The sequence below is a fragment of the Narcine bancroftii genome, chromosome 4 (genome assembly GCF_036971445.1).
Source record: "Narcine bancroftii isolate sNarBan1 chromosome 4, sNarBan1.hap1, whole genome shotgun sequence".
NCBI lineage: Eukaryota > Metazoa > Chordata > Chondrichthyes > Torpediniformes > Narcinidae > Narcine > Narcine bancroftii.
Window position 1 is genome coordinate 244,554,578 of NC_091472.1, and position 22,462 is coordinate 244,577,039.

The 22,462-nt window shown below is 40.2% G+C and overlaps 2 protein-coding genes across 8 annotated transcripts; one reads left to right on the plus strand and one right to left on the minus strand.

Moving 5' to 3' along the window:
• Window positions 1–1,714: 1,714 nt before the first annotated feature.
• On the minus strand, window positions 1,715–3,712 carry hspe1 (heat shock 10 protein 1). Of its 2 annotated transcripts, none has more exons than XM_069934571.1 (4): window positions 3,475–3,712; window positions 2,551–2,715; window positions 1,980–2,069; window positions 1,715–1,892 (listed from the first exon to the last, which is right to left on the minus strand). In XM_069934571.1, the coding sequence occupies exons 1-4, from the start codon at window positions 3,628–3,630 to the stop codon at window positions 1,842–1,844; spliced, it is 462 nt and encodes a 153-aa protein (XP_069790672.1). In that variant the 5' UTR covers window positions 3,631–3,712; the 3' UTR covers window positions 1,715–1,841. The 2 variants fall into 2 exon arrangements, with proteins under 2 accessions (XP_069790672.1, XP_069790673.1); XM_069934572.1 differs by lacking the exon at window positions 3,475–3,712 and adding an exon at window positions 3,233–3,252.
• Window positions 3,641–22,350, plus strand: hspd1 (heat shock 60 protein 1). Of its 6 annotated transcripts, none has more exons than XM_069934566.1 (12): window positions 3,641–3,744; window positions 4,478–4,654; window positions 9,805–10,057; window positions 13,050–13,132; window positions 14,302–14,397; window positions 14,495–14,588; window positions 15,203–15,371; window positions 16,189–16,288; window positions 16,507–16,752; window positions 19,415–19,589; window positions 21,309–21,487; window positions 21,735–22,350. In XM_069934566.1, the coding sequence occupies exons 2-12, from the start codon at window positions 4,481–4,483 to the stop codon at window positions 21,888–21,890; spliced, it is 1,725 nt and encodes a 574-aa protein (XP_069790667.1). In that variant the 5' UTR covers window positions 3,641–3,744; window positions 4,478–4,480; the 3' UTR covers window positions 21,891–22,350. The 6 variants fall into 6 exon arrangements, with proteins under 6 accessions (XP_069790667.1, XP_069790668.1, XP_069790666.1 ...); XM_069934567.1 differs by lacking the exon at window positions 3,641–3,744 and adding an exon at window positions 4,000–4,105; XM_069934565.1 differs by lacking the exon at window positions 3,641–3,744 and adding an exon at window positions 4,052–4,182.
• The last annotated feature ends 112 nt before the right edge of the window (window positions 22,351–22,462 follow it).

The window sequence follows — 22,462 nt, forward strand, 5'->3', positions numbered from 1 at the left end:
TGCTTGACTGGCAAAAAGCAGAGTGTAAAGGGGGCCTTTTTTTGGCTGGCGTGTGTTCCAGAGGTTGGTGTGGGGTCTGCTACATTTCACTTTATGTAATTGATTTAAATGATAGAATTTCTTTGTGGCTTAGTTTGCATTGAAGACAGGTGGAAGGGCAGGTAGTTTTGAGTAAGTAGGGAGTCTTCAGACGGACTTGGACAGGTTGGAAGAAGGCAGGTGGAATACAGTACAGGGAAATGCATGGTCATGCACTTTGGCAGAAAGAATAAAGAAGGCATCCTAGTACAGAATTACCTCAATGTTAACTTGTAGGTTGAGTCGATGGTAAGGAAGTGCAATATTAGCGTTCATTCCGAGGACTAGAATACAAAAGCAAGGACTGAATAAGGGGCAGTCAGAACACAATTGGAACATTGTGAATTTTGGGCCCCCTTTCTAAGGAAGGATGCACTGGCATTGGAGAGGGTCCAGAGGAAGCTTACAAGAATGATCCTGGAGACAGGAAGATTGACATATTAGAGCATTTAATGGCTCTGGGCTTGTACTCCCTCAAGTTTAGAATGTTGAGAAGGAATCTCATTGAAACTTACCAAAAATTGAAAGGGCTGGATCAAGTGGGCATGGAAATTATGAGCTGGCCATTAGCCAGATTGAATTTGACTCATTTTTGAGGAGAATTGAGCAATTTTTCATTAGGTAGATGCCACTATTATTTAAGTACACACCAGTCAATTCTGGAGCAGGGCTTCAACATTACAGCAAGGATGTACTCTCATCCATAACCACTTCTTGGCATCACACTAATTTGCAAATGATATGGACACAGGTGGAAGGGCAGGTAGTGTTGAGGAAGCAGTGAGTCTTCAGGGGGACTTGGACAGGTTGAGAGAATGGGCAAAGTGGCAGATGTAACAGTGAGGAGTTCAAGATGAACCCTATATTGAGTACTGACTGAAAACTGCAAAAGCTTCAACTTTAGCAGTTATTGGAGAACAGGTGAAATGGGAATATTTTTATTCTATTAGCTATGTAATAGTCCACCACATTATACAACTAGCTGTGGCAAGACTGCAGTCTTAATTTTGGTGAGATTCTGATTCATAATTAAATATAGATTGTTGAAATTTTACCAATAAAAATCTACCTTATTAAAATATATGCAGAGACATAAAATGATTCAAATTTCCTCTCTATAGTTATCATGTAACCAGCCTAGAATAACAAATGTGCTGGAAGAACTTTGGGTCAGACAGTATCTATAAAAAGCAATAAAGTTGATATTACAGGCCAAAATTCTTTCACCTGGATCAGAGGTTGGGGGGGTGATTATGTAAGAGGAGCATTGGCTGGAAAATGATACCATTCTTAATGACTAAAGGAACTGTTCACTCCAAACATTCAAGACTCTCACATTTATTAAACAGTATTTATTTGCATATACAAGTATTTGCATATACTTGTCCTGCCTATGTAGAGTGTGTCTGTGTGGCACTGAGGACCAGAGAAACATCATTTTGTCAGTTTGTACTTGTACAATAAAGTTGATTTGTTCAGGTGTGAACATCATTTTCATTTCTAAAACATTGCATTTGTGCAAATCTTAAAATGTTAATAATGAATACTTCAGCAAATTCATGTTATGATTTAAGAGGTTGTAGTTTTCGACTGCAACTTGCATGTTTCAGCCCCTGAAAATATGACAGAGAAACCATGGGTTTAATATTGATTTTATTGTACTGTACCAAAGATCAAAAAAAAACAGTATTTACAGATCAGAACCAAAAGACAGGTACTTTGTGGAATGATCAGTTCACAAAACTGACAGTCGCATCCAATGTTTATTCTGTGTATTTTCCAAGGATATCTCCATCCCTGAACAAGTAATAATCCTGAAAGAAAGGAAAAAAAGCAGTTAGAGAAAGGTGGTTTTGGGTACAGGGAAGAACTTCATTTAAAATGTTTTTGACAGTACTAACCTTATCATCCAAAACAACTTTAGTCCCTCCATATTCTGGCAGAAGAACTGTTTCACCAACTTTGACATTAACTGGCTGGACATCACCATCCTGAAATAAAATTAAAATGAAATAAAGTTAACTTCTGTGAATATTATTGTTTCATTTTGCAACACTGGTCTTAATTATTCTTGCACACTTAGGAAAAAAGTCAATCTTCTATAGGTAATTGCCCTCATTGAGCACATGGGTTGAGTTCTCCACATCCAAAGGTCACTGAAAACAAGATCACCTCGACAGCAAGATTGTTAAAATACTACAAATGTGACACTACTTTTGTTTCTGAGATTTCTCATGTCCATTTTAGAACTTTCATTAGGTTATATTTCCCTCGAGATTCAACATTTCACGATTTTAAAAAAAATACATTGTGAAAGCAGGGGAGGGAAAACCCTAAGCATCAGAAAAATTCACCTGACTGCAACATGGTTTAAAAACGGACCAACATCTTTGCATATCAAATTAAGGGGGAGTTGATGATCATTTAAAACCACGAGAATGGAATTAAATTAGATTTGATTTCGAAACCAACCTTGACTCGGCTGCCAGGTCCAACTGCTACCACGGTTGCTTGCAACACTTTTCCCTGAGATTTTTCTGGAAGCATGATGCCACCTTTTGTCATCGTTTCTGCTGCAACCCTTTCCACCAGAACTCGATCGAACAAAGGAAGAAATTTCTTGAATGCTTGACCTGCCTGTTGATTTAAAAAAGTGTTACCTGGTACTCATTAAACAACAGATGAAATAAATCTCAGCTCTTTCAAATCCAACAAGGTTCCTTAATAAAGTTTTAACATTTATCAATGGTCAATTTCGCGATTAAAAAAAATTTGAGTTACAGACAAATTGTTGCTATATTTGCAATTTATTTTAACTTGGCTGATCACTGAAGTATTTAAAAAGTACATTTTCCAATGACAAGGGCTAATATTAATGTTCCCCCCCAAAAAAAAACCACATAAAAATCCTAACACGAGAATATTACAATGTTGTTTTTAAGTAAACGTTCAGAATAAATTTTACTGAAATGAGTAGTAGCCCCTCACCCACGCGATAAAAAGGGCTCATTTGACCTTGCAGACACTCCCAGCCTCATCCAAGGTCGACCCTATACAAGGCTCGTTGGGAGAAGTATTCATGCGTTCCCACCCAAGCATAACCGAGGATACAAAACTAGCAAATATGTATCAATTTCTTCAGCCGACATGTTACCATTTGATATCTGATACAAACACAAACGTGAATCGTTGAGATTGCCACCGTGACTACGATCTTGTGAATGGCTTCCTTGCCCAGATCATATTGGCGGGGTTGAATACTTGTTTGCTACTTTTAGTGGAGATTGACAAAGAGGGCAGCCCGCCACGCTGCCTCACACCCCGTTTCACTCGTTCCAGCTCCATTCCATCGGATGCAGCGCAGAAAGAAAACTGAGCAAGTTTTTAAGCACTTACCATTGCCCCCCCGCCCCGCGAGCTGTGGGAGAAAATGCTAGAACGGAGACCGGCTTGCTTGTGTGCAGCACCAACGATGGCAGCCGTTCCACGTGAGGAAATAGCCTTCGAACCCGGCAGCGTGACCTGCGACGTCAGGACACTGTTGCATTTCATGAGGACGTCGCTTCTCCCGCCCCGGCAAAGTCAAGGCGGGCGTCCCCCTCGCCGCGTTCCCGCTTGCCTTCGGCCAGTTTTCGATTTAGCACTTTTGCAAGAAGAATTGCACGGGTAATCATTGCGTAACGACATTTAAGAGCACACCGCGTGCACTTTGACCTCGCCTACGCTGAGCGTCGGGAAGGTTCTGGAAGTCGAACCCCTGACCGAGGATATGGGCCCGGCTTTAACTTTGCTCTGAGCCCTGGGTGGGATTGTTCAGGTGTTTTGCCGGGGGACTTCACAAAGGCTGGAATCCCCGAGGCGCGGGCTGTTCGTGCGGCCAAGGAGCGGCGGCTTGCTTGGTGGACGCGGGGAGCGAAGGGCTGCGCGAGTGGAGTATGCAGGGTTCGGGGCGGCAGTGAGGCGCCCGGCGGGAGCCCCCACGTGCTCACAAAGGGACGGGCAGACGCAGAGATCCGGGCTCGTGTGTGTGAGTGGGGCTGCTGAGCTCGCGTGTCGCAGGGCGGTTACAGTATCACTCGTGTCCTGGTCAACACTGATCCGTAGGTATTGTCGTGGGTGCAGTGGGTTTGTCGAGCAGTCCGTGCGTGGTCTGGAGGAAAACCATCGGCGAAGAGCGGCCACTGCTGTTTCCGCGCGGTCTGTCGTGGTGGTGCCATTTGCAAATGTTAATGATAATGTTGATGGATACTTTGTCCTCCCTTTTATTTTGCGCCGCTTGGATTTGACCTTGATGCGCGCGTGTCCCGATGCGCCATGGAGTGGGGGTGGGGGAAGAGTCCGAGGCTAAATCTCAGCCTCTCCCAAACTTCTGACGGTGTCAGACCTTGTCTGGTTGCAGGTCATGTTCCGTTTGCCGACCGTGATGCGCCGAGTGAGGCCGGTGTCTCGGCTCCTTGTGCCCGGGCTGAGCCGAGGCTACGCCAAGGACGTGAAGTTCGGCTCCGAAGCCCGGGCTCTGATGCTCAAAGGAGTCGATCTTCTCGCCGATGCTGTCGCTGTGACCATGGGGCCAAAGGTAGTTCGCCTTCGGATCTGACTTACCATTGTATTTCTTTTATTTTTAAGGATTTAATAAAAGACCATTGCAACTTCCCACAAGTCGACGGACTGCAATTTTACTGTTCAACTCGGTTGGTTTGGTGGATGCACGTGTCCACTGATCGACCTGCCGCAGTCTGATGTGGAGATGGTTGCTGGGACTTCTCAGAAAAGGAGCAAATGGGGATGATGTAATTAGAGGATACAGGCTACAATGGTGAAGTAGAACTTGAGGACCATGGTTTCTGTGAAGTTTACATTTTCAGCGCCTCTAAGTCCCTTAATAGAGGCGCTCGTCGAGTGGGTCCCAGGGTCCAATGTTCAATTGTGATCTGAGCCTTGAAGGAGTGAGGCAAAAAAAGAACCTCCCAGTGGCCAACCACTTAAATTTCACTCACACACACGTGCCACACCACATTTCTGTCCGTCGTCTTGCCAGGAAGACACCTGCACATTGGAGGAACACCTATTTTGTCTCTAACCAGGTGGCCTCAATAGTCACCACCAATTTCCATCAACTCTCTCTCCCCCTAATCCCTCTGCCTTGCTTCTCCCACCTCCTGCTCTCCATCCCCTTCCCTTCCTCCTTTCAGAAAGCTATCTTTTTACCCCTCTGCCTTCTCACTTCTTTCTCTTCTACTTTCCTGTCTGTTCGCTTGGTTTTTTTTTCTTCTCCCCACCCCCACCATCTTTTTTTCAGGTGTCCTCCTGTCTGATTTTCAGCACTGCTGAAGAAAGCCTCTGGCTTGAAAAGTTAATTGCCTGCTGCTTCTCCAGCACTTTTGTGTACTGCATTTGAAGTACGGGTATGCACTGTTTTAACGTCCACGATACATTCTGTGAAATTGGGTGTTAACATGATGTGGACGTTGTGCGAACACCATATTATGTGCTTGGCAAACCTATAAGGGATACTGTGGTGTACTTGTAAACTTTTCATTTATATGTAGAGATCAGTGTGGGGACTGACGCGGGGCAGTATGGGTATACAATTGTCTATAGCTAGCGATAGCTTTTTCTTCATTGCTGCAGACTTATTCGCAATAACTGAATAATTATGTGACCACAGACAAATATGTGATTGGATGTTCTCGAATGGACATTAAGCTGTGCCTACCTGTAGTTAACTTTTTTGATCTATACAATATATTACATGTATGTAATGTTTTGTGGTTTTGAATTTGTTAACCAAAATACTGATATGTTTCTGTGAATAATTTCTCTGCCATCCAATGAACAAAATCAAAAGGTGAAATGTGTGACCTACATATAACCATATAACAATTAAAGTACAAAAACAGGCCATATCGGCCCTTCTAGTCACACCAACCTGCTCCCTGCCCATAACCCTCCAACCCCCTCGCATCCATGTACTCATCCAACCTCCTTAAATGACAAAATTGACCTTGCTGCAACCACCTCTTCTGGAAGGTCATTCCACTCAGAGTGAGCAAGCTTCCTCTTATGTTACTTCTAAAGATTTTCCCCCGAACACTCAACTTATGACCCCTCATTCCAATCTCACCTACCCTCAAGGGGAAGAGCCTATTCACATCTACTCTTATCTATTCCTGTCATAATTTTATAAACCTCTATCAAATCCCCTCTCAACTTCTAGATACTGCAATCCAGGCAACATTTTAGTAAATCTTCTCTGCATGTGTCGCCCTTGTTTCTGAGATTGATTTTCTGTTGCAGTCATGCAGCTCAGTTTCATTCTGGATAAAATTCCAAGCTTGGAATCTTGCTGCTTCACAGAGTGGTAGACTGAAAACTTCACAGACCATTGATGAAGCAACTGGTAGTCCTCGCTTAAGTGTTCTTCAGAATCAGCATCTTTTTTGCACAGATAACTCATGGTCTGATTTACAGATATAAAATTCTAAGAGTCCTATATAGGCTAGATGGATTTTTATTTTATTTCTTCCTAGGGCTGGGGTATCAAAAATAAGAGCATAAGTTTCAGGTGAGAAAATTTAAAGGGGAATTCTTTAGAGAGAATAGTTGATATCTGGGAAGAGACGTAGAAGCTGGGCAAAAAAGTCAACATGGGGAGCCAAAGAGCCTGTTTCCATAGCACCTCTGACTTTGTGCTAAATTAAATTCTGACGAGTCATATCTCAAGGCCCTAAATCAGTGGTTTACAACCTGTTTATTTCAACTCCCATGCCACTTTATGTAATCCCTTACTAACCACAGAACACCTATGGCATATGTAAATGGAAATAAAAAAAGAACCACTGACCTATATCGCAGTATCTCATTGCTGCCCTCTGCTAATTTCAATAGATTGTGAAACATGGCTGCAACCTGAGTTAGGGTTCATCCTGGTTAAGTATTCAGCACCGATACTATTCTCTTGCTCTTTTAAAATTAAATATGATGTCATTAGCAATATGCATTTAAGAATCTAACTGCATAATTGGAAATTTCCTAGTTTGCTAAATTTTACATCTTGGATCATTGTGGTTATGTACAATGGTTTGCAGTGAAGCTCATCAGGTTGTAAGAGACCTGGGATTTTTTTTTGCGTCCCAAAACTCTTCTTTCCAACCGTATTCCAATCCTGTCAATTCAGATTTATTGTCAGAGTACATACATGACATTACTTTTTCCTGAGAGCGCGGCTGAATTTACCTCCAATTGGTAGTGCAAACAATAAACTGTACACAGCGTAAAACATGTAAACATTACTTCTGTAGAAGTAAGTCACAAAATTCTGTAGGCACTGGTTGAAGTAAAAACACAAAATGCTGGAGAAGATCAGTAGGTTCAACAGTGTCCTTTATGGAGCAAAGGCAGAGATACAGAACTGAATTTCAGGCTTTTGAACCCCTCAAGATATGAGAAAATGCCAGTGAGTGTCCGAACAAAAGGGAAGGAAGGGTGGCAAAGGCAGGGATGATAGGTGGAGAAAGGAGGAACAGGACAGTTGCAATGAGGGGGAGGGGCTGGGTGAAAGAAGTGGAAATATAGGAAAGGCAGAGCGGAAAGGTGAGCAGGAGGTAGCAAATGGAAATAAACAGTGCTTTATTTGTCATTTAACTGAATTGTGAATTTGTTGATTAGAGGGCAAGTGCACTTACCAGGGAAAATTGACAAATGCAGAAAATGTAGTTTAACCTTAGTTGTAGGGAAAATGCCAGGATCTATTACAAAGAAAACGCTAACAAATTACTTAATTTTTTTTTAAATCAGTAAGATTAAACAAAGTTGGCATGCAACCATTGGGGGGGTGGGGGGGGGCAATAGTTTGGCAACCCTAATTTTTTTTCCCGAAGATATAAGTAGAAAAACCGATAATAAACAGTGGGCATAGTGCCTTGGCGTTGATGAAGTCTAACTTAAAAAGTTTATACATAGAGTTAAAGTGTGTAGCATTGGAGATTATCCACTGCCATAGATGGGAAAATGATTGACACGCAGAAAAGGAATGAGTCTCTTTCAGAGTTAAAGGTAGTAATGACTCTGATCCTAAAGGAAGAAGTCACTGTGTTTCATTGTTCAATGATTTGGATGAGGAGCTCGAATGTATTTAATTTTTTTCACTAGAATGTAATTGAATTAAGAGGATGTGAGGCAGCTTTGAGGCCATTTCCATCAAATGTGCAACAATATGACTTGGAGTAATGTGAACTTGTCCACATGAATATGAAAAGTGGAAAGGTGTTATCTCCGAGGTAGTGGATTCACAATTGTTTTCACATTAATTAACTTGGGTACACCACTGAAATGTCCAATTCCATCAAGTGGTTAAGAAAACAAATGGAATGCGTGTTCATAATGAGGATTTCAATACTAAGACAAGGGTGTCTTGAAATGCTTGGGGTATTTGCAGTTTTGGTCTCCTTGACAAAAAAAAGATGTATATTACTGCTGTAGAGGGAGTGTAAGAAAGGTTGAGAAGACCGAGTCTTGGAGGGGCAAGGTAGTCACCTGAGCAGAATAAGTTTTCCATTCACTGGAATTTAGAAGAAAGGGAGGGGCTTATAAATTTCAGTTGACGTTTGCCTGTTTGGGTGCAGAGAGGAGGGGTTGTTGATGACCAAGAGTCATCGTCGCAAGACATTTAGAACTGAAATGAGGATCACTTGCTTGGATGTTGAACTTGTGGAACTCTCTCCCGTGAAGAGTTTATAAGTCAAGTTACTGAATTTGTTCAAGGATGGATAAAGATGTAGGGAGAGCAGCGGGTCAACCATGACTCTGAATGGCAGATTTGGTCAAAGAGCTAAGAAGCCTATTTTCTGTGATTCTAACACATCCTCTTGTGGTTTTTTTTTCAAAAAAAGCCAAAGAATCCTTAAGACTTTAAATTGAAATTGTTCTTTTCCTCACAGAGTGGAGCATTAATTTGAGTTGATCCTTGTACGGTTGGTCAAATATCAAAGTCGCTGGAGCAAATGCATTTTTTCTTGTTAGCAGTGGTTCTTCGAGCAGTTTATGACTTGATGAGACAACTGTTTTACATATTGTGTATGCACAATCTGTTTGCAAGGTTTATGAGTAGTTCTGCAAATAGCTGGAATCCTGGTGTTCCACAGCAAACACTGGCATGGTGATGCATCAGGAACTGGATTTAAACCCATCTTCCAGTGCTGCCTTGGTAGCATTTGCATGTTCTCCCTGTGACTGTTTCCTCCCGTTTACTCCCACATACCTAATATGTATGGGTTAGTAGGCAAATTGACCTTTGTAACTTGGATGGCATGGTTGGCATAGTGGTTAGCACAACGCCAGTGCCAGCGATTGGGATTGGACCGGGGTTCGAGTCCCGTGCTATCTGTAAGGAGTTTGGACATTCTCCCCATGTCTGCGTGGGTTTTCTCCCGGGGCTTCGGTTTCCTCCCACCATTCAAAACGTACTGCGTGTGTAGGTTAATGGGTGTAAACTGGGTGGCACGGTCTCGTGGGCCAAAATGGCCTGTTAACGTGCTGTATGCCTCAGGGAGAGGGGAGGATTGGTGAAAAAGTACAGAGAATAAATCTAATTAGGATTAGCATGCTTATAGCCCAAAGGGCTAATTTACATGCAATACATCTCTGATTTTGTATATAAAGTCAGTATAAAGAAAAAATGAATTTTGCATGTACATCCAACTGTGATTGTCTGTTTTATTTATCTAGGGTCGAACGGTCATTCTAGAACAGAGTTGGGGGAGTCCTAAAGTAACAAAAGATGGAGTGACAGTAGCCAAAGCAATAGATTTAAAAGACAAGTACCAAAATATTGGCGCGAAGCTTGTACAAGATGTTGCCAACAACACAAATGAAGAAGCAGGTGATGGAACAACCACAGCAACAGTTCTCGCGAGAGAAATCGCTAAAGAAGGCTTTGAAAAAATCAGTAAAGGAGCTAATCCAGTAGAGATAAGACGAGGTTGGTTCAGATAATTTTGTATCGATTGCAAAATATTTTAAATCTTTAACAAATATTTTTTTCCAGCCTGCATACTGTATGCCGAACTAGATTTGAATATACAGTACAATTCTGATTTATCCAAAATCGGATTCTCCAAATTCCTCATTTATCAACAAAAAAAATGTAATTTTAGATAAATGAGGATATCAAAAACCAATCAGATTTCCTTATTTATCCAAAAAATCTTCGGAGCCAAACTGACCAGGAACGTCAGGCTGCCGGCACGAGTGGGGCCTCGGTGGGGAAGTGTCAGTGATCAGCGGCTGCCAGCATTTCAATGCTTATAAGGGCTTTCCCTAGTTGTTTAAACACTGTTACAAGTGATTTGCTATTGCGACTGGGCTGTTTTTGAAAACGACCAGTTGTCCGGAAAAAAATAGTCCAGACTATTTTGGCTAATCAGAGTAGTACTGTAAAATATGAAAATAAGCACAAAATGTATTCACAATGTGAAATAAATGGGTTTTTATTTGGCCTTTAATTATTGGGAGTCATGATTCTGAAACTGTACCTCCTACTTTTGAAAATCAAAGAACTGCAGTTCCTGGAAATCTGAATGGAAAGCAGGAGATGATCAAAAACGCTCAGTAGGTCGGGGAACATCTGTGGAGAGAAAATGAGTTAATGTTTCAGGTCCCAGGACCTCGACATTGGAATTGGACCTTGAATGGCCCTGATCCTGAAACATTAACTGGTGCTCTTTCCACAGATCTTGCCAATCCTCCCATTTACTTTCTTGCCTTCACTTCCTCTTCCCTAGCCATACCATGCATTCAATAACTACTCTAATCTTGGTAAAGATGCAAGAAATGATTGAATTGAAGCAAACTAAAAGCCTTAGTTTTGGTAATACTTTCTGGATAGCCTGATATTACAATCCTTTGAGATAAAGGAATATCTTGTAAAGTAAATCAATAATTGGCGCTAATCTAATATTAAAGGTTCTGATTGATTTGTTTTAATATGATGAGCAAATTCAAATCATTACAAATGAAAATTTAAAACTTTTGCCTGATATTACCCAAAGACAACTGGTTCACCTGATTGTTTCTACGCTGTGGGGTTAAAGCGATGGAGATTTTAAAAATAAACAGTGATTCTTGCAGGAACATTTTGTATCTGTGGAGATTGGGTAAAGGCAGGATCACCTTAGGTCTAGAAATTGAAAAACTGAGGCTGGAAGTGCTCAGTGGGTCAGGCAAAAACAATGGAAGATGAAACATTAATATTTCTTGGGTCCTTCATCAGAATGGGAAAGTGAGAAGACATTAGGTTTGCATTGGAGACGGAATGGGAGAAGAATAGATAGAATAAGAAGAATATACTTCTCTGGGCATGGTCAGAATTGCTCAGGTGATCCCTATAAAAAATCAGGATCCTCTGAATCCTTTTTCTGTTTTAAATCCTGTTGACTTTACTGAGCCCTTGAATGAAAACTGGCCACTTCACAAGATTGCTGGGAACAAGGATCACTAATGTTCCAATGTTCAGGATACAGGTGCACTTTTTTTGTATGCATGGCTTGAATTTTTTCCTGTCCTGGTGATTAAAATTGAAGCCAGTAATTTAGCTTCATTTATCAGATGTTCCAGCAGGAGAATTTAATTGACTGATTAGTCTCTTCATCTTTTACTGGTTTTATTGCGGTTTGACAGCCAGTCCATGCACAGCCTGGTATTTCTGGTCGGATCCCTTCTAAATCGATTTGCATTGCTTGGTGAATTGTTGCAGTGTTTTGTTAACTGCTATTTATCTATTATTCAATTTCTCTTATTTTTGGAGATTGGTGGCTAAATTTTTCATGTCTGAAACCTTCTTACTACAGATCTGTAAATCTTTGTTTACAGCTAACTAATAGATCACAGAGCAAAGAACTTACTGCACTGAGTTTTCGCCAATTCCGTTATTATTCTGTTCCCATTCGCCAGCCATCCAGGTTTGAATCTGGTTCCTGTCTGCAAGATCTTTGTACATTCTCCCAGTGACCTGCGTGGGTCTTCTCTCGATACTCTGGTTTTCTCCCACCCTCAAATCGTATTGGGTTTGGAAGGTTAATTGGGTGTAATTAGGCTAGAAGGTCCTTCTACTGTGCTGTAGTGCTTAAAAATTATAAGTTCACCATTACTCTCCTACTTAGCTCAGTTCCGATGACCCAGTCTGGACTTGTGGTTCACCACTGGGTGCTCTGGATTTCTCCCATACCCCAAAGATGTGCTGCTTGGTGGAGACTTTTGGGTATTACAGATATTTGTAAACGAGTAAGCTACAGACAACCTCATTGGAGAAATGAGGTTCTTGGGGTTGCTCTGAGAGCCAGAATTAAATCAGTGGTGCAAACAGCTGCTTCATTTATTATAACAAGAAAATATATTAAACCTGCACAGCAAATTCAATTAGCTGTCAGATTTGGGAGTACTTGAGGATGTTTGTGAAACAAAAGGATGTATGCAAGGAGATGTGATTATGTAGGTAATGTGTTCATTTTTGTTGTAAAATAGAAAATTGGGAGTAATTTCCCAAATTATTACAATTTAGAAGGTGCTTTGAATATTCGTATTCCTCTGACAGGGAGTTGGTGGAATCTATCCTTGTTGGGTTGGTTGTATTCAGTTAATACTGTTAAATGTTCCACACATCCAGTTCTTTCAACTGAATAAATTAATGGGTATTGAAGTTCTAAGTTTCATTGCAAAATCTTGCATTAGTTGCATTTTTCAACATACCAATTTACTGCTGGAGGTTTGGAATAGGAATTGTGGCCACTGGGTGGGGGTGTGGTAGAAATATATTTACAAGTGGCACCCTCTAGTATTGATAGGATGGGAATACTTCCCTGCAACTTTTCTTAGTGCTCTGTTTGGTTACCTTTACAAGATTCTTAAGATGAAAATAATCTTTGAGATTTTTCTTTCTTGATCTAAATTCAAATAATGACATGTTTTTCATGCAGGTGTTATGGTGGCTGTCGATGCTGTAATTAATGAGCTGAAAAAAATGTCGAAACCAGTTACAACCCCAGAAGAAATTGCTCAGGTATGTTTCAAGTAAGATGCTTCTGAGAATATGTAGGAATAGACGTTCTTTTCAGCGTGTTAAATTGGGTTTTCAAGTCAAATACTGTTAAGAATCAAATGCACTCGTCTTGCCTTGTGTTGCTATAAGGTGGTGTTTGGAGGTTGCTTCCGTGAGCAAATATTCTGAAATTAGTTGGGGGGTGTGATTTGTTTTTCCAACTAATAAGGAGCATTATTTACCCACAAGGTTTGTACATTTTGTGACAGAATATTCTAGTTGAGAAGGATGGATTTTGGGACTTGAGGGAATTGAATAGCTGGGGGAAGGATGAGATAGTGAACTGAGGATAAGGATCATCCAAAATATTGAATATTTGAGTAGGTCCAAGATGCTGTGTGGCCCACAGTTGCTTGAATGTATTAAATGATTTTATTCCCAACATGCATACTTCCAGTGGTACAGTATTATTGATGCCATACTTGGCTGTGATTCAAAATGAGAAGTCCAAATGAAAGACAAATTAGGAGTGGTCTTTCTCTGCATGCTAGACTCCATTATGTGGCTGGAAGTCCATTAGGCCATACCCATGCATGGGTATCACAGCTCATTCCATATGTCACTACCCGCTTAGTAAAAAACTGTCCCCTTCATGTCCCTTGTGAATCCCACCCTCCTTGCTGTGTAGTTCTGCCCTCTCGTCTTTGATTCTCCCACTCTTGGAAACAACGTCATTATTCACCTCATAAATGACCCTCATGATTTTGCAGACCTTAACAAGGTCCCCTTTTGTTCTCCTTCATTCACTCCGAGGGAAACTGGCTTCGTTTTTCCAGTCTCTCGTGATAACTCACCTAATCCTGCAACAATTCTACATCTCTCAAAGGCCTGACAGCAAGTCCTGCCTGGGTTTGATTTTTTTCCCCAAGTGCAGCATCTCACACTTTTCAGAATTCAACGACGTTCTATAGTCCAGTGCAAAGGTCTCTGCAGAAGTTCTACACCATCAATTTTGTCTGAATCTCATCTATCTCCTTTGTTGACTAAGGTTTTGCCAAATGATAAAGCAGTTTCATTTTGATCATTGGTGTAATGTTTTTATTATATAGGATATTCTGAGTGACCACCACTAATTATCTATGTAACTATCTTGTAACCCAAGATTTGTTTTTCCTATCTCTGTTTTCTAGGTGGCAACTATTTCAGCCAATGGAGATAAAGATATTGGTGAACTTATTTCTGATGCAATGAAAAAGGTTGGACGCAAGGGTGTCATCACTGTCAAGGCAAGTATATGTGGTCAGAATATTTAAATGGTGTGGAGAAAAATGTTTTTCTCTTTAAGAGTATTTTAAACAGTTTGTAACATGTTTTGTACAACAGGATGGCAAAACACTTCATGATGAGCTTGAATTAATTGAAGGAATGAAATTCGATCGAGGTTATATCTCTCCTTACTTCATCAACACTGCTAAAGGTACATTTCAGGCCTACAACAGGTTCCTCGTTTTATTTTTAGTTATAAAAGTATGCCAGAGTGGAGAAAACTACAGGCGCTAAACTAATATTCTCTTTTTTTCCCTACCCTCCATCAAAGTTGTTGATTAGTGACTGGATATAGATCTCTGGATGTTAAATGGTGTAATTTGCAAGTTATGGTTGTCTCTCCGCAATTAATTCATGATCACTCAGTACAAATCCTAGAATTCTGGATACAATATTGAGGTTCCTGGCACTTGAGAGGAACCAGGAGTGACTATTGTTTGCAACATCGTACTACTTTTAGAATGAACGTCTTTTGTTTGTGCAGTCTTAATGAGTGCATTGATGAAACATGAAGAGTTAGGGCCTTTACTATGTCTGTAGTGCACTTTTCTCATCTTTTAAACTAGATACAATTAATTTCTCTTGGATAGGTCTTTGTATAGGCCTTTTTATCACTGCAATGGATTGGCTGGACAAGTTGATCCTGGCTGCCCTTCCTGCCTGATATTTAGACTTCACATTGGGATTTAAGTAATACTTGTGTTTCCCAACTGCTGGAATTGATCAGATGTTTGGAACATAAATAAATTGTTTTGAATTTAACAGGCCAGAAATGTGAATTCCAAGATGCTTATCTTCTACTCAGTGAAAAAAAGATCTCGAATGTGCAGTCTATTGTGCCAGCCTTGGAGATTGCAAACACACATCGTAAACCTCTGGTTATTATTGCTGAAGATATTGATGGAGAAGCACTCAGCACATTGGTATTGAATAGGTTAGTTTGAGCCTTAATTTTGGCTATGATTTGTAGAACTACAGGTTTTGGTCTCGTTAAGTTGAGGGGCGGACCTCATAATCCAGCAGGTCTGCTGAGATTCAAGTATTTAACTGGGCTAAAGCTTGGGACTCCTGAACACAGGCTGAAATGTTGGTGCTGAGTCACAGACATAGCGCAAATGGATATCAGGATTCATTGGAACAGCAGAGACTGTTCAGATATCCCAGCGCTCAGACTGGGAAATCTTCCCATTGTACATGCCGGGTTAACACTGCAGATACTTTGGCAAAGTTGAAATGAAAGGGAAGTAGCTTCCTGAGAAAGTAAACAACTTGTTTATTGTTTGTTCAAATACTTTTTAATATTTTGGAAATAGTTGTGGTAGATGTTTGCCAGCTGTCAATCTTAGTGTCAACTTTGTCAGCTCGGGACATGGGGGTAAGCTGCTGAAGCCATGCCGGGTGTACTTGGGCAGGTCCTGTGTGACACTGGGCTTTGTCCATCAGTTGAGAGCACCTGCCAGAGAATGGGACCATGCTGAGACACTCCACGAGTTGCTGATGTGAGCTTTTGAAATGGTGGATCACTAGAATATCACCTTGTTATTGTGAAGAATCAAAGTTGATGTTTGTGTGGAATGCTTAAGTCTTGGGTGAATCAGGAATCCATTATTTTCATGGAGATTACATCAGCATTATTTACTTGAATCATTTTTTATGAAAAATTGTGTTGTGATTGCACTTGATCTATTTTAAGTGCTGTTGATACAAAATGAAATACATGCAGCTTTAGTGTACTCACTTCTAATGTTCAGGTTGAAGGTTGGCTTGCAAGTTGTTGCTGTTAAAGCACCTGGATTTGGTGACAACAGGAAGAACCAGCTAAAGGATATGGCCATTGCCACTGGTGGTACAGTAAGTAAAGTCGTGCATTTCTTTATTGCAAAAATAATTGCACTTGCATGTCAGACACTGCTTCGGTGGCAACTGCTTTTAGTAATTTTTTTTCATAATTGATCCTAAAATTCCTTTGAATTTAAAAAAAAATTTTATGCTCTGAGAAAGCAAGAATAGCACGTTTCATGAATGGATTGGTTTTGGCAGAGACAGATTTCTAACTGTGGTCTTCGTAGGTATTTGGAGATGAGGCAATCAGTCTGAACGTGGAAGACATCCAGGCTCATGACTTTGGTAAAGTCGGTGAGATAGTAGTCACCAAAGATGACACCATGCTTTTGAAAGGAAAGGGTGACAAGGCTGCAATTGAAAGGCGCATTGAGGAAATAACAGAAACATTAGATGTTACCACAAGTGACTATGAGAAGGAAAAGCTGAATGAAAGGCTGGCTAAGCTTTCAGATGGTGTGGCAGTGTTGAAGGTAAAATATTTGTAAATTTAATGGATACTATCTGTGCTGCTTTGATTGATGTGTATGTGCAGAGATTTAATTTATTGTCATGGAATTGAAAAGTGCCATATTACACAAAATTGCCTTTTGTCTGTCAGGTGGACAGATTTGCCATGGGCAGAAATTACCTGAAATGCCTCTAAATTTTTTGGATAACTTTATGCAGTAAGATCCCTGGTATCTGACATTTATGGGGATTGGAGATGTTGGATATGTAAATTTTCTAGTTGCCTGAGATGCACTCTTACAATGCATGACTAAATCCATGTGCATGAACAATAAACAGTTCAAAAAAAAAATTATATATATAATAAAGTAAATTGGGGGAAAAATCAGTATTATAGTTAATATTGTAAAGTTCATTTTAATCAGGTAATTCCTGTAATTTACAAAATTTTAATTTGATCCCCGGCAAAAGTGTTGCACTGACCATGCCACTAATAATTGCTTCTTTCTCTCTCTTCCCCCCCCCCCCCCCCCCCCCACTCATGTTTATAAATAAATCCTTATTATTTAATACACTTAATGCTAATAAAGTCAGACTCTTGTAGGGAGACGCTTTGGGAGAATCACCCCAGTGGTGAGCAGCCCAGTGGTGAGCAGCATCAGCTGCCTCTTCATCCTGCGTGTTGCCATTTTATTCTGTAATGATTATAATATTTTGGGGAATTTGGTAAGATTTAGAGTAGGTTACATACATACACACATTTTAAAACAGATCTTGTTTGAAAGACTGAAGATCTCTGGAAAATGTTATGCACCTTTCATACATCGGTGTTAATTGAACTGACGACATAAAATGAATGACCATTGTTTGGAACTGGAGCCAAGATGGTACAAGTACCCTTTCTGCAAAATGCTCACAGAAAGGTCACTCCTGGGTTTTGTTTATACTTAAGATAACAATTTGAGCAGGAGGAAGAACTCTTGTTTGCTGGAGAAGGTGGGGTTTTGCAAGTCACCTGCTTTTCCTGGAGTTTGAGTTGGAGAGAGATAGAGGACACAAGCTCTCTCAGTCAGTGTGTGTGTGACACTGAAAAGCATCTGAACAGTGCAATCCAGGAAGAACGGATGAAAAGTTCCAAAGCAGTGGATGGCTGGAAGTGCTATCTAACTGATGTTTCTCTTGGAATAAGAGGAACAGAGTGAAGCTCTGGTGGCCTAGAGGAAGAGGTTACCATCTGGAAAACCCTGATGGGGCAAGTTTTATCAGCGAGACTAATGGTGGTACCTCAGTTGTGGAAAACCTGGAACACAAATCTCTCTATGCAAACCCTACAAGATCCTTCCTGAGTGGTAAACATTTACCTTTTAAGCACCAAAGCCTAGTGAACTTCATACATGTTCTGTGCACAGTTACCTGCATCCAGAGAACATGGAAGAAGTGAGATTGAACTGTGAACTTGTCTTAAATTTACACACACATTATATACACGTGAGCTTAGAAATAGAAGGGGATTAATTTGGGTTAGTTAAGTATAGAGTTAAGTTAAAGTTTGATTTTATTTTCATATTTGAAGTTGATTAAAAATAAAGGGGATGAAAGCTTCAGCTCTGACCTTAACCAATTTTAATTGGGATTTTAAAATGTGGCCAAATGGTATCTGGAAAGCTAAACTTTTACATTACTTTCCTGTATCTTTTGTTTTTAAGCAACAAATTCAAATGGCATTAACCAATTGTCAATTGTTTTCTACTGGTCATTTTCGTTTTGACCATTAGAATAAACTGCAGCTTTCTGCAGACATGCATCATAGAATGTAAATATTTTATGATATCTTTGGCTACATGTCCAGTAGATTATTATTTTTTCTTTCTGCCACATTAATTTTTAAATTTAGACATACAGCACGATAATAGGCCCTTTAGGCCCATGAGCTCGTGCTGCCTAGTTACATCCAATTGACCTGCCCCTACCCCGTGATGTTTTGAAGGGTGAGAAGAAACCAGAACGCCCTGGGAAAATCCACACAAACTTTTTACAGTCAGCGTGGGATTTGAACCCTCGTCGCTGTAACAGCTTTGCTAACCCTTTTGGTTTTGACACTGTCGCAAGTCGACAATTGGTTTCCTGTATGTGTTAGTAATGAAGGAGCATTGGGGTTCTTTGTTCGTCAAGGTCCTGTAGGTGCAACACTTGAAAATGAGTGGGTTTACCTTCATTGAAAGTTAGTGTCTGCATGGCTTCAAACCCATCAAGTTATGCATTGTAAAACTGATAATCTGGTGCTTCCCTGTGGTGTCAGACTGGCAGGTTTTCTGGATTAATGAATATCACTACGCCAACACTTTTTGATGCATCTTTCTGACTGACAATTGTAAAAAAAAAAAAAATTCCCATGAATCTGATATGTTTAAAACAAGTGCAAGATCAAAGTACTGTTGTACCCGATGCTTAATCATCAGGATTTCCAAATAAGGGGAATGTGGATTCAAAGTTTTGATATATACTGTCTTGGTCTCTTATTCAGAGGAATTTGGCCTGAATCTGTGATAGAGAACTCCAGTATATTCAAAATTCAAGTTTTGATTTGGAGCCAAGGATATGATATAAGGAAATTTATTTTATTCAAATGCCCAATTAGCTCCCAGCTCCTGTTGGTAATGTGACATGTAATTTTTGTGTATTTAGATTGGTGGTACCAGTGATGTGGAGGTGAATGAGAAGAAAGATAGAGTAAATGATGCACTCAATGCAACGCGAGCTGCTGTGGAAGAGGGTATAGTTCTTGGTGGTGGATGTGCTTTACTCCGGTGTATACCAGCATTGCAAGCTATCAAACCCGTCAATGAAGATCAAAAAGTTGGTTAGTGGTTTAATTCACTTTGGAGTTCATTAAAAATAGTTACACTTTGTGGAAGGGAGAGAGAAACTCTGACTTGTGGCCCAAGATATTAAGTGTTGAAATGGTCTGTGTTGACTAAAATATCCCACCACGAGTTCCACCTGCCTGCATTTGGTCCCTATCTCTCTTAACTAGTCCTTTCCTTAGAGCTCCCTTTTATTGAACATTGCACTGGTACCTGCTTCAACCACATCCTTTGGCAGCCTGCTTCATGCATCTGTCACACTTGGTGCATATATTTTAAAAAAGAAAACCTTTTTGGTTCTTGTTAAATCTCCCCTCCTCCCCCCCCCCCCCCCCCCCCCTTCTCCTTAAACATGTCCTTGACTATCATTCTCCTCTACTTTAGGCAAAAATACTTTGTGCATCAACCTGATTTCATGGTTTTGTACACTTTTATGAGATCACCCTTCTACGTTCCAAGGAATAAAGCTCCAGCTTGCTCGACCTCTCCCAATAGCTCAGGCCCCCAAATCCTAGCAATATCCTCAAATCTCTGCACCCTCTCCAGCTTGACATCATTCCCATAGCATATCCAAAACTGAACACCATACTCCAAATGGTGTCTCACCAACATCTTTTACAACTGCAACATAACCTCCCAACTTCTATACTCAAATCAACCTGTGACACCACTTTCAAGGTACCATCTATCTTGAAGGATCGCTGTACCTTGTGCTCTAAAACACTCCCCAGATCCCTACCATTCACTGTAGGTCCTACACTCGGATCTAAAATCAGCACCTCACATTTGTTGAATTCCATCAGCTGTTCCTCTGCCCACCTGATGATCCTGCTGCATTCTCTGGCAACCATTTTAATTCTACAATACCTGACACTTTAGTGTCATTTGCAAACTTGATAATCATGCTGTGTAAGTTTTCATCTAAATCGTTGATCTAAATGAAAGCAATAGGCCCAGCTAGATGCAGGCCTCCAGTCTGAAAAACCTTCCTTCATCACTCTCTGGATAAAAACTGGCATCATGGTAGAAAGCATTCTGCTGTCTCACCTGGGATCCTGTGCAACTGAACCTTTCAGAGCTGCCTATTGTGTGGAACCTTATCCAAACCTTTCTGAAATCCATGTACTGTGTGTATATATATCTACAGCTGTCCTTATCAACCTTGGTCACACCTTCAAAAAATAAACTCAAATTACATTTGAGACATGATGGACCACTTCATTTTTTTTTTAAAGTTAATTATTCTTTATCCATTCTCCCTCAGAATTCTGCAGTAAATTTATCATAGATGTTTGGCCCACTGGCTTGCAGTTCCCAGGCATCTCCCTGCAGCCTGTCTTAATTTTCTGGTACCTCATCTTTACTTGCAATTTCCTTTCTAGCTTCAAACTGCCTTTGGATATTCTACACAGCATTTTTGATTTGGTCATAACAAATGAACTCCCCAGTAGCTCTGACTGAATGCATTAAATGAAGTTGTGTTAACTAATGGATGTTGCTTTATTTTACTTTGTGAAGCTGTCAAAAAAAAACCTGAGCATTTTTAACAGTAATGGAGCAGCAACAGTATTCAGCATTTCTCAACAAATTGTTTCTCATGCAGGCCAGTGTTTACTGGCTGTTGTTCTAGAAATTGCTTTTTTTTTTGGCTATTGCTTGGCAGAAATCTTGTGGACTACTCCTGGTAAAAAATATTCTTTTCAATGTTTTGATAGGAATTGAAATTGTTAGTAAGGCTCTGAAAATACCTGCCATTACAATAGTCAAAAATGCTGGAGCTGAAGGAAGCCTAATTGTGGAGAAAATCTTGCAGAGTCCACCTGACATTGGCTATGATGCAATGGATGGGGAATTTGTTAAGTTGGTGGAGAAAGGAATTATTGACCCCACAAAGGTATGTCTGGGATGTAACATGTTCTATAACAGATTTTATGCATTGTCTGATTACTAAATTCTAGTGCATCTGTAAGGTGAATAAGTAAACTATTTAATCCATTTTGTACATTATTTTTTTAAATGGTACTTTTATTTTCAATTTTATTCCCATCAAGTTTTCTTTAGCAAAGCCACTGATGAATGTGTCTCTTTTAAAGGGAGGAAGTTGGTTTCTACTCAATTTTTAAAATTATTTTTATTTTCAGGTTGTGCGGACTGCGTTGATGGATGCAGCTGGAGTTGCCTCCCTCCTAGCAACAGCAGAAGGGGTTGTTACCGAACTTCCAAAAGATGATAAGGCACCAGGAATGGGGGGGATGGGTGGCATGGGTGGTGCTGGTATGGGAGGTGATATGTTTTAGTGTCTATGACCCATGTTGACTACGTTAGTAGTTTCAGCTGAATGGCTGCTCAAGAGAAGGCACACAACTAAGAACCCAAGCTTTATGGAAATGGTCTCCAGCATTGAAATACTTGTAATTACTTTAAGAGCTCAGTTGGACTGTGCTGGATTTCAAATAACTTGTTTACTGCCCTCATTGTCAGTGCTAAGAATTGTAATTTATTTTGTATTCTGAATAAAATCAACATTTGTACATTCCTGGAAATGCTGAAAGTGAAGACAATACTTACTGATTTTATTGTAACAGTATTGTACTGACAATTTTTTTTTAAAGGCACAAGTAAATGATCATGGGAGGTTTTCTGTGGAAAAACAAACCAAATCTGTATGCCATCCAGTAGAGTGCATGATATCATGTGACATTGCCTTAAATAAAAGCAGTTGGTTACCTTGTTTGGTGACTTCACTGTGGTAGTTTAGCTTTGGTAGTTATTTTGTATGATTTAAAAACTACAGTAACCAATTTTATAGAATCCTACAGTTTAAATGTAAACATTAATATGTTGCAATGTTTACTGTGTTTAGTACATG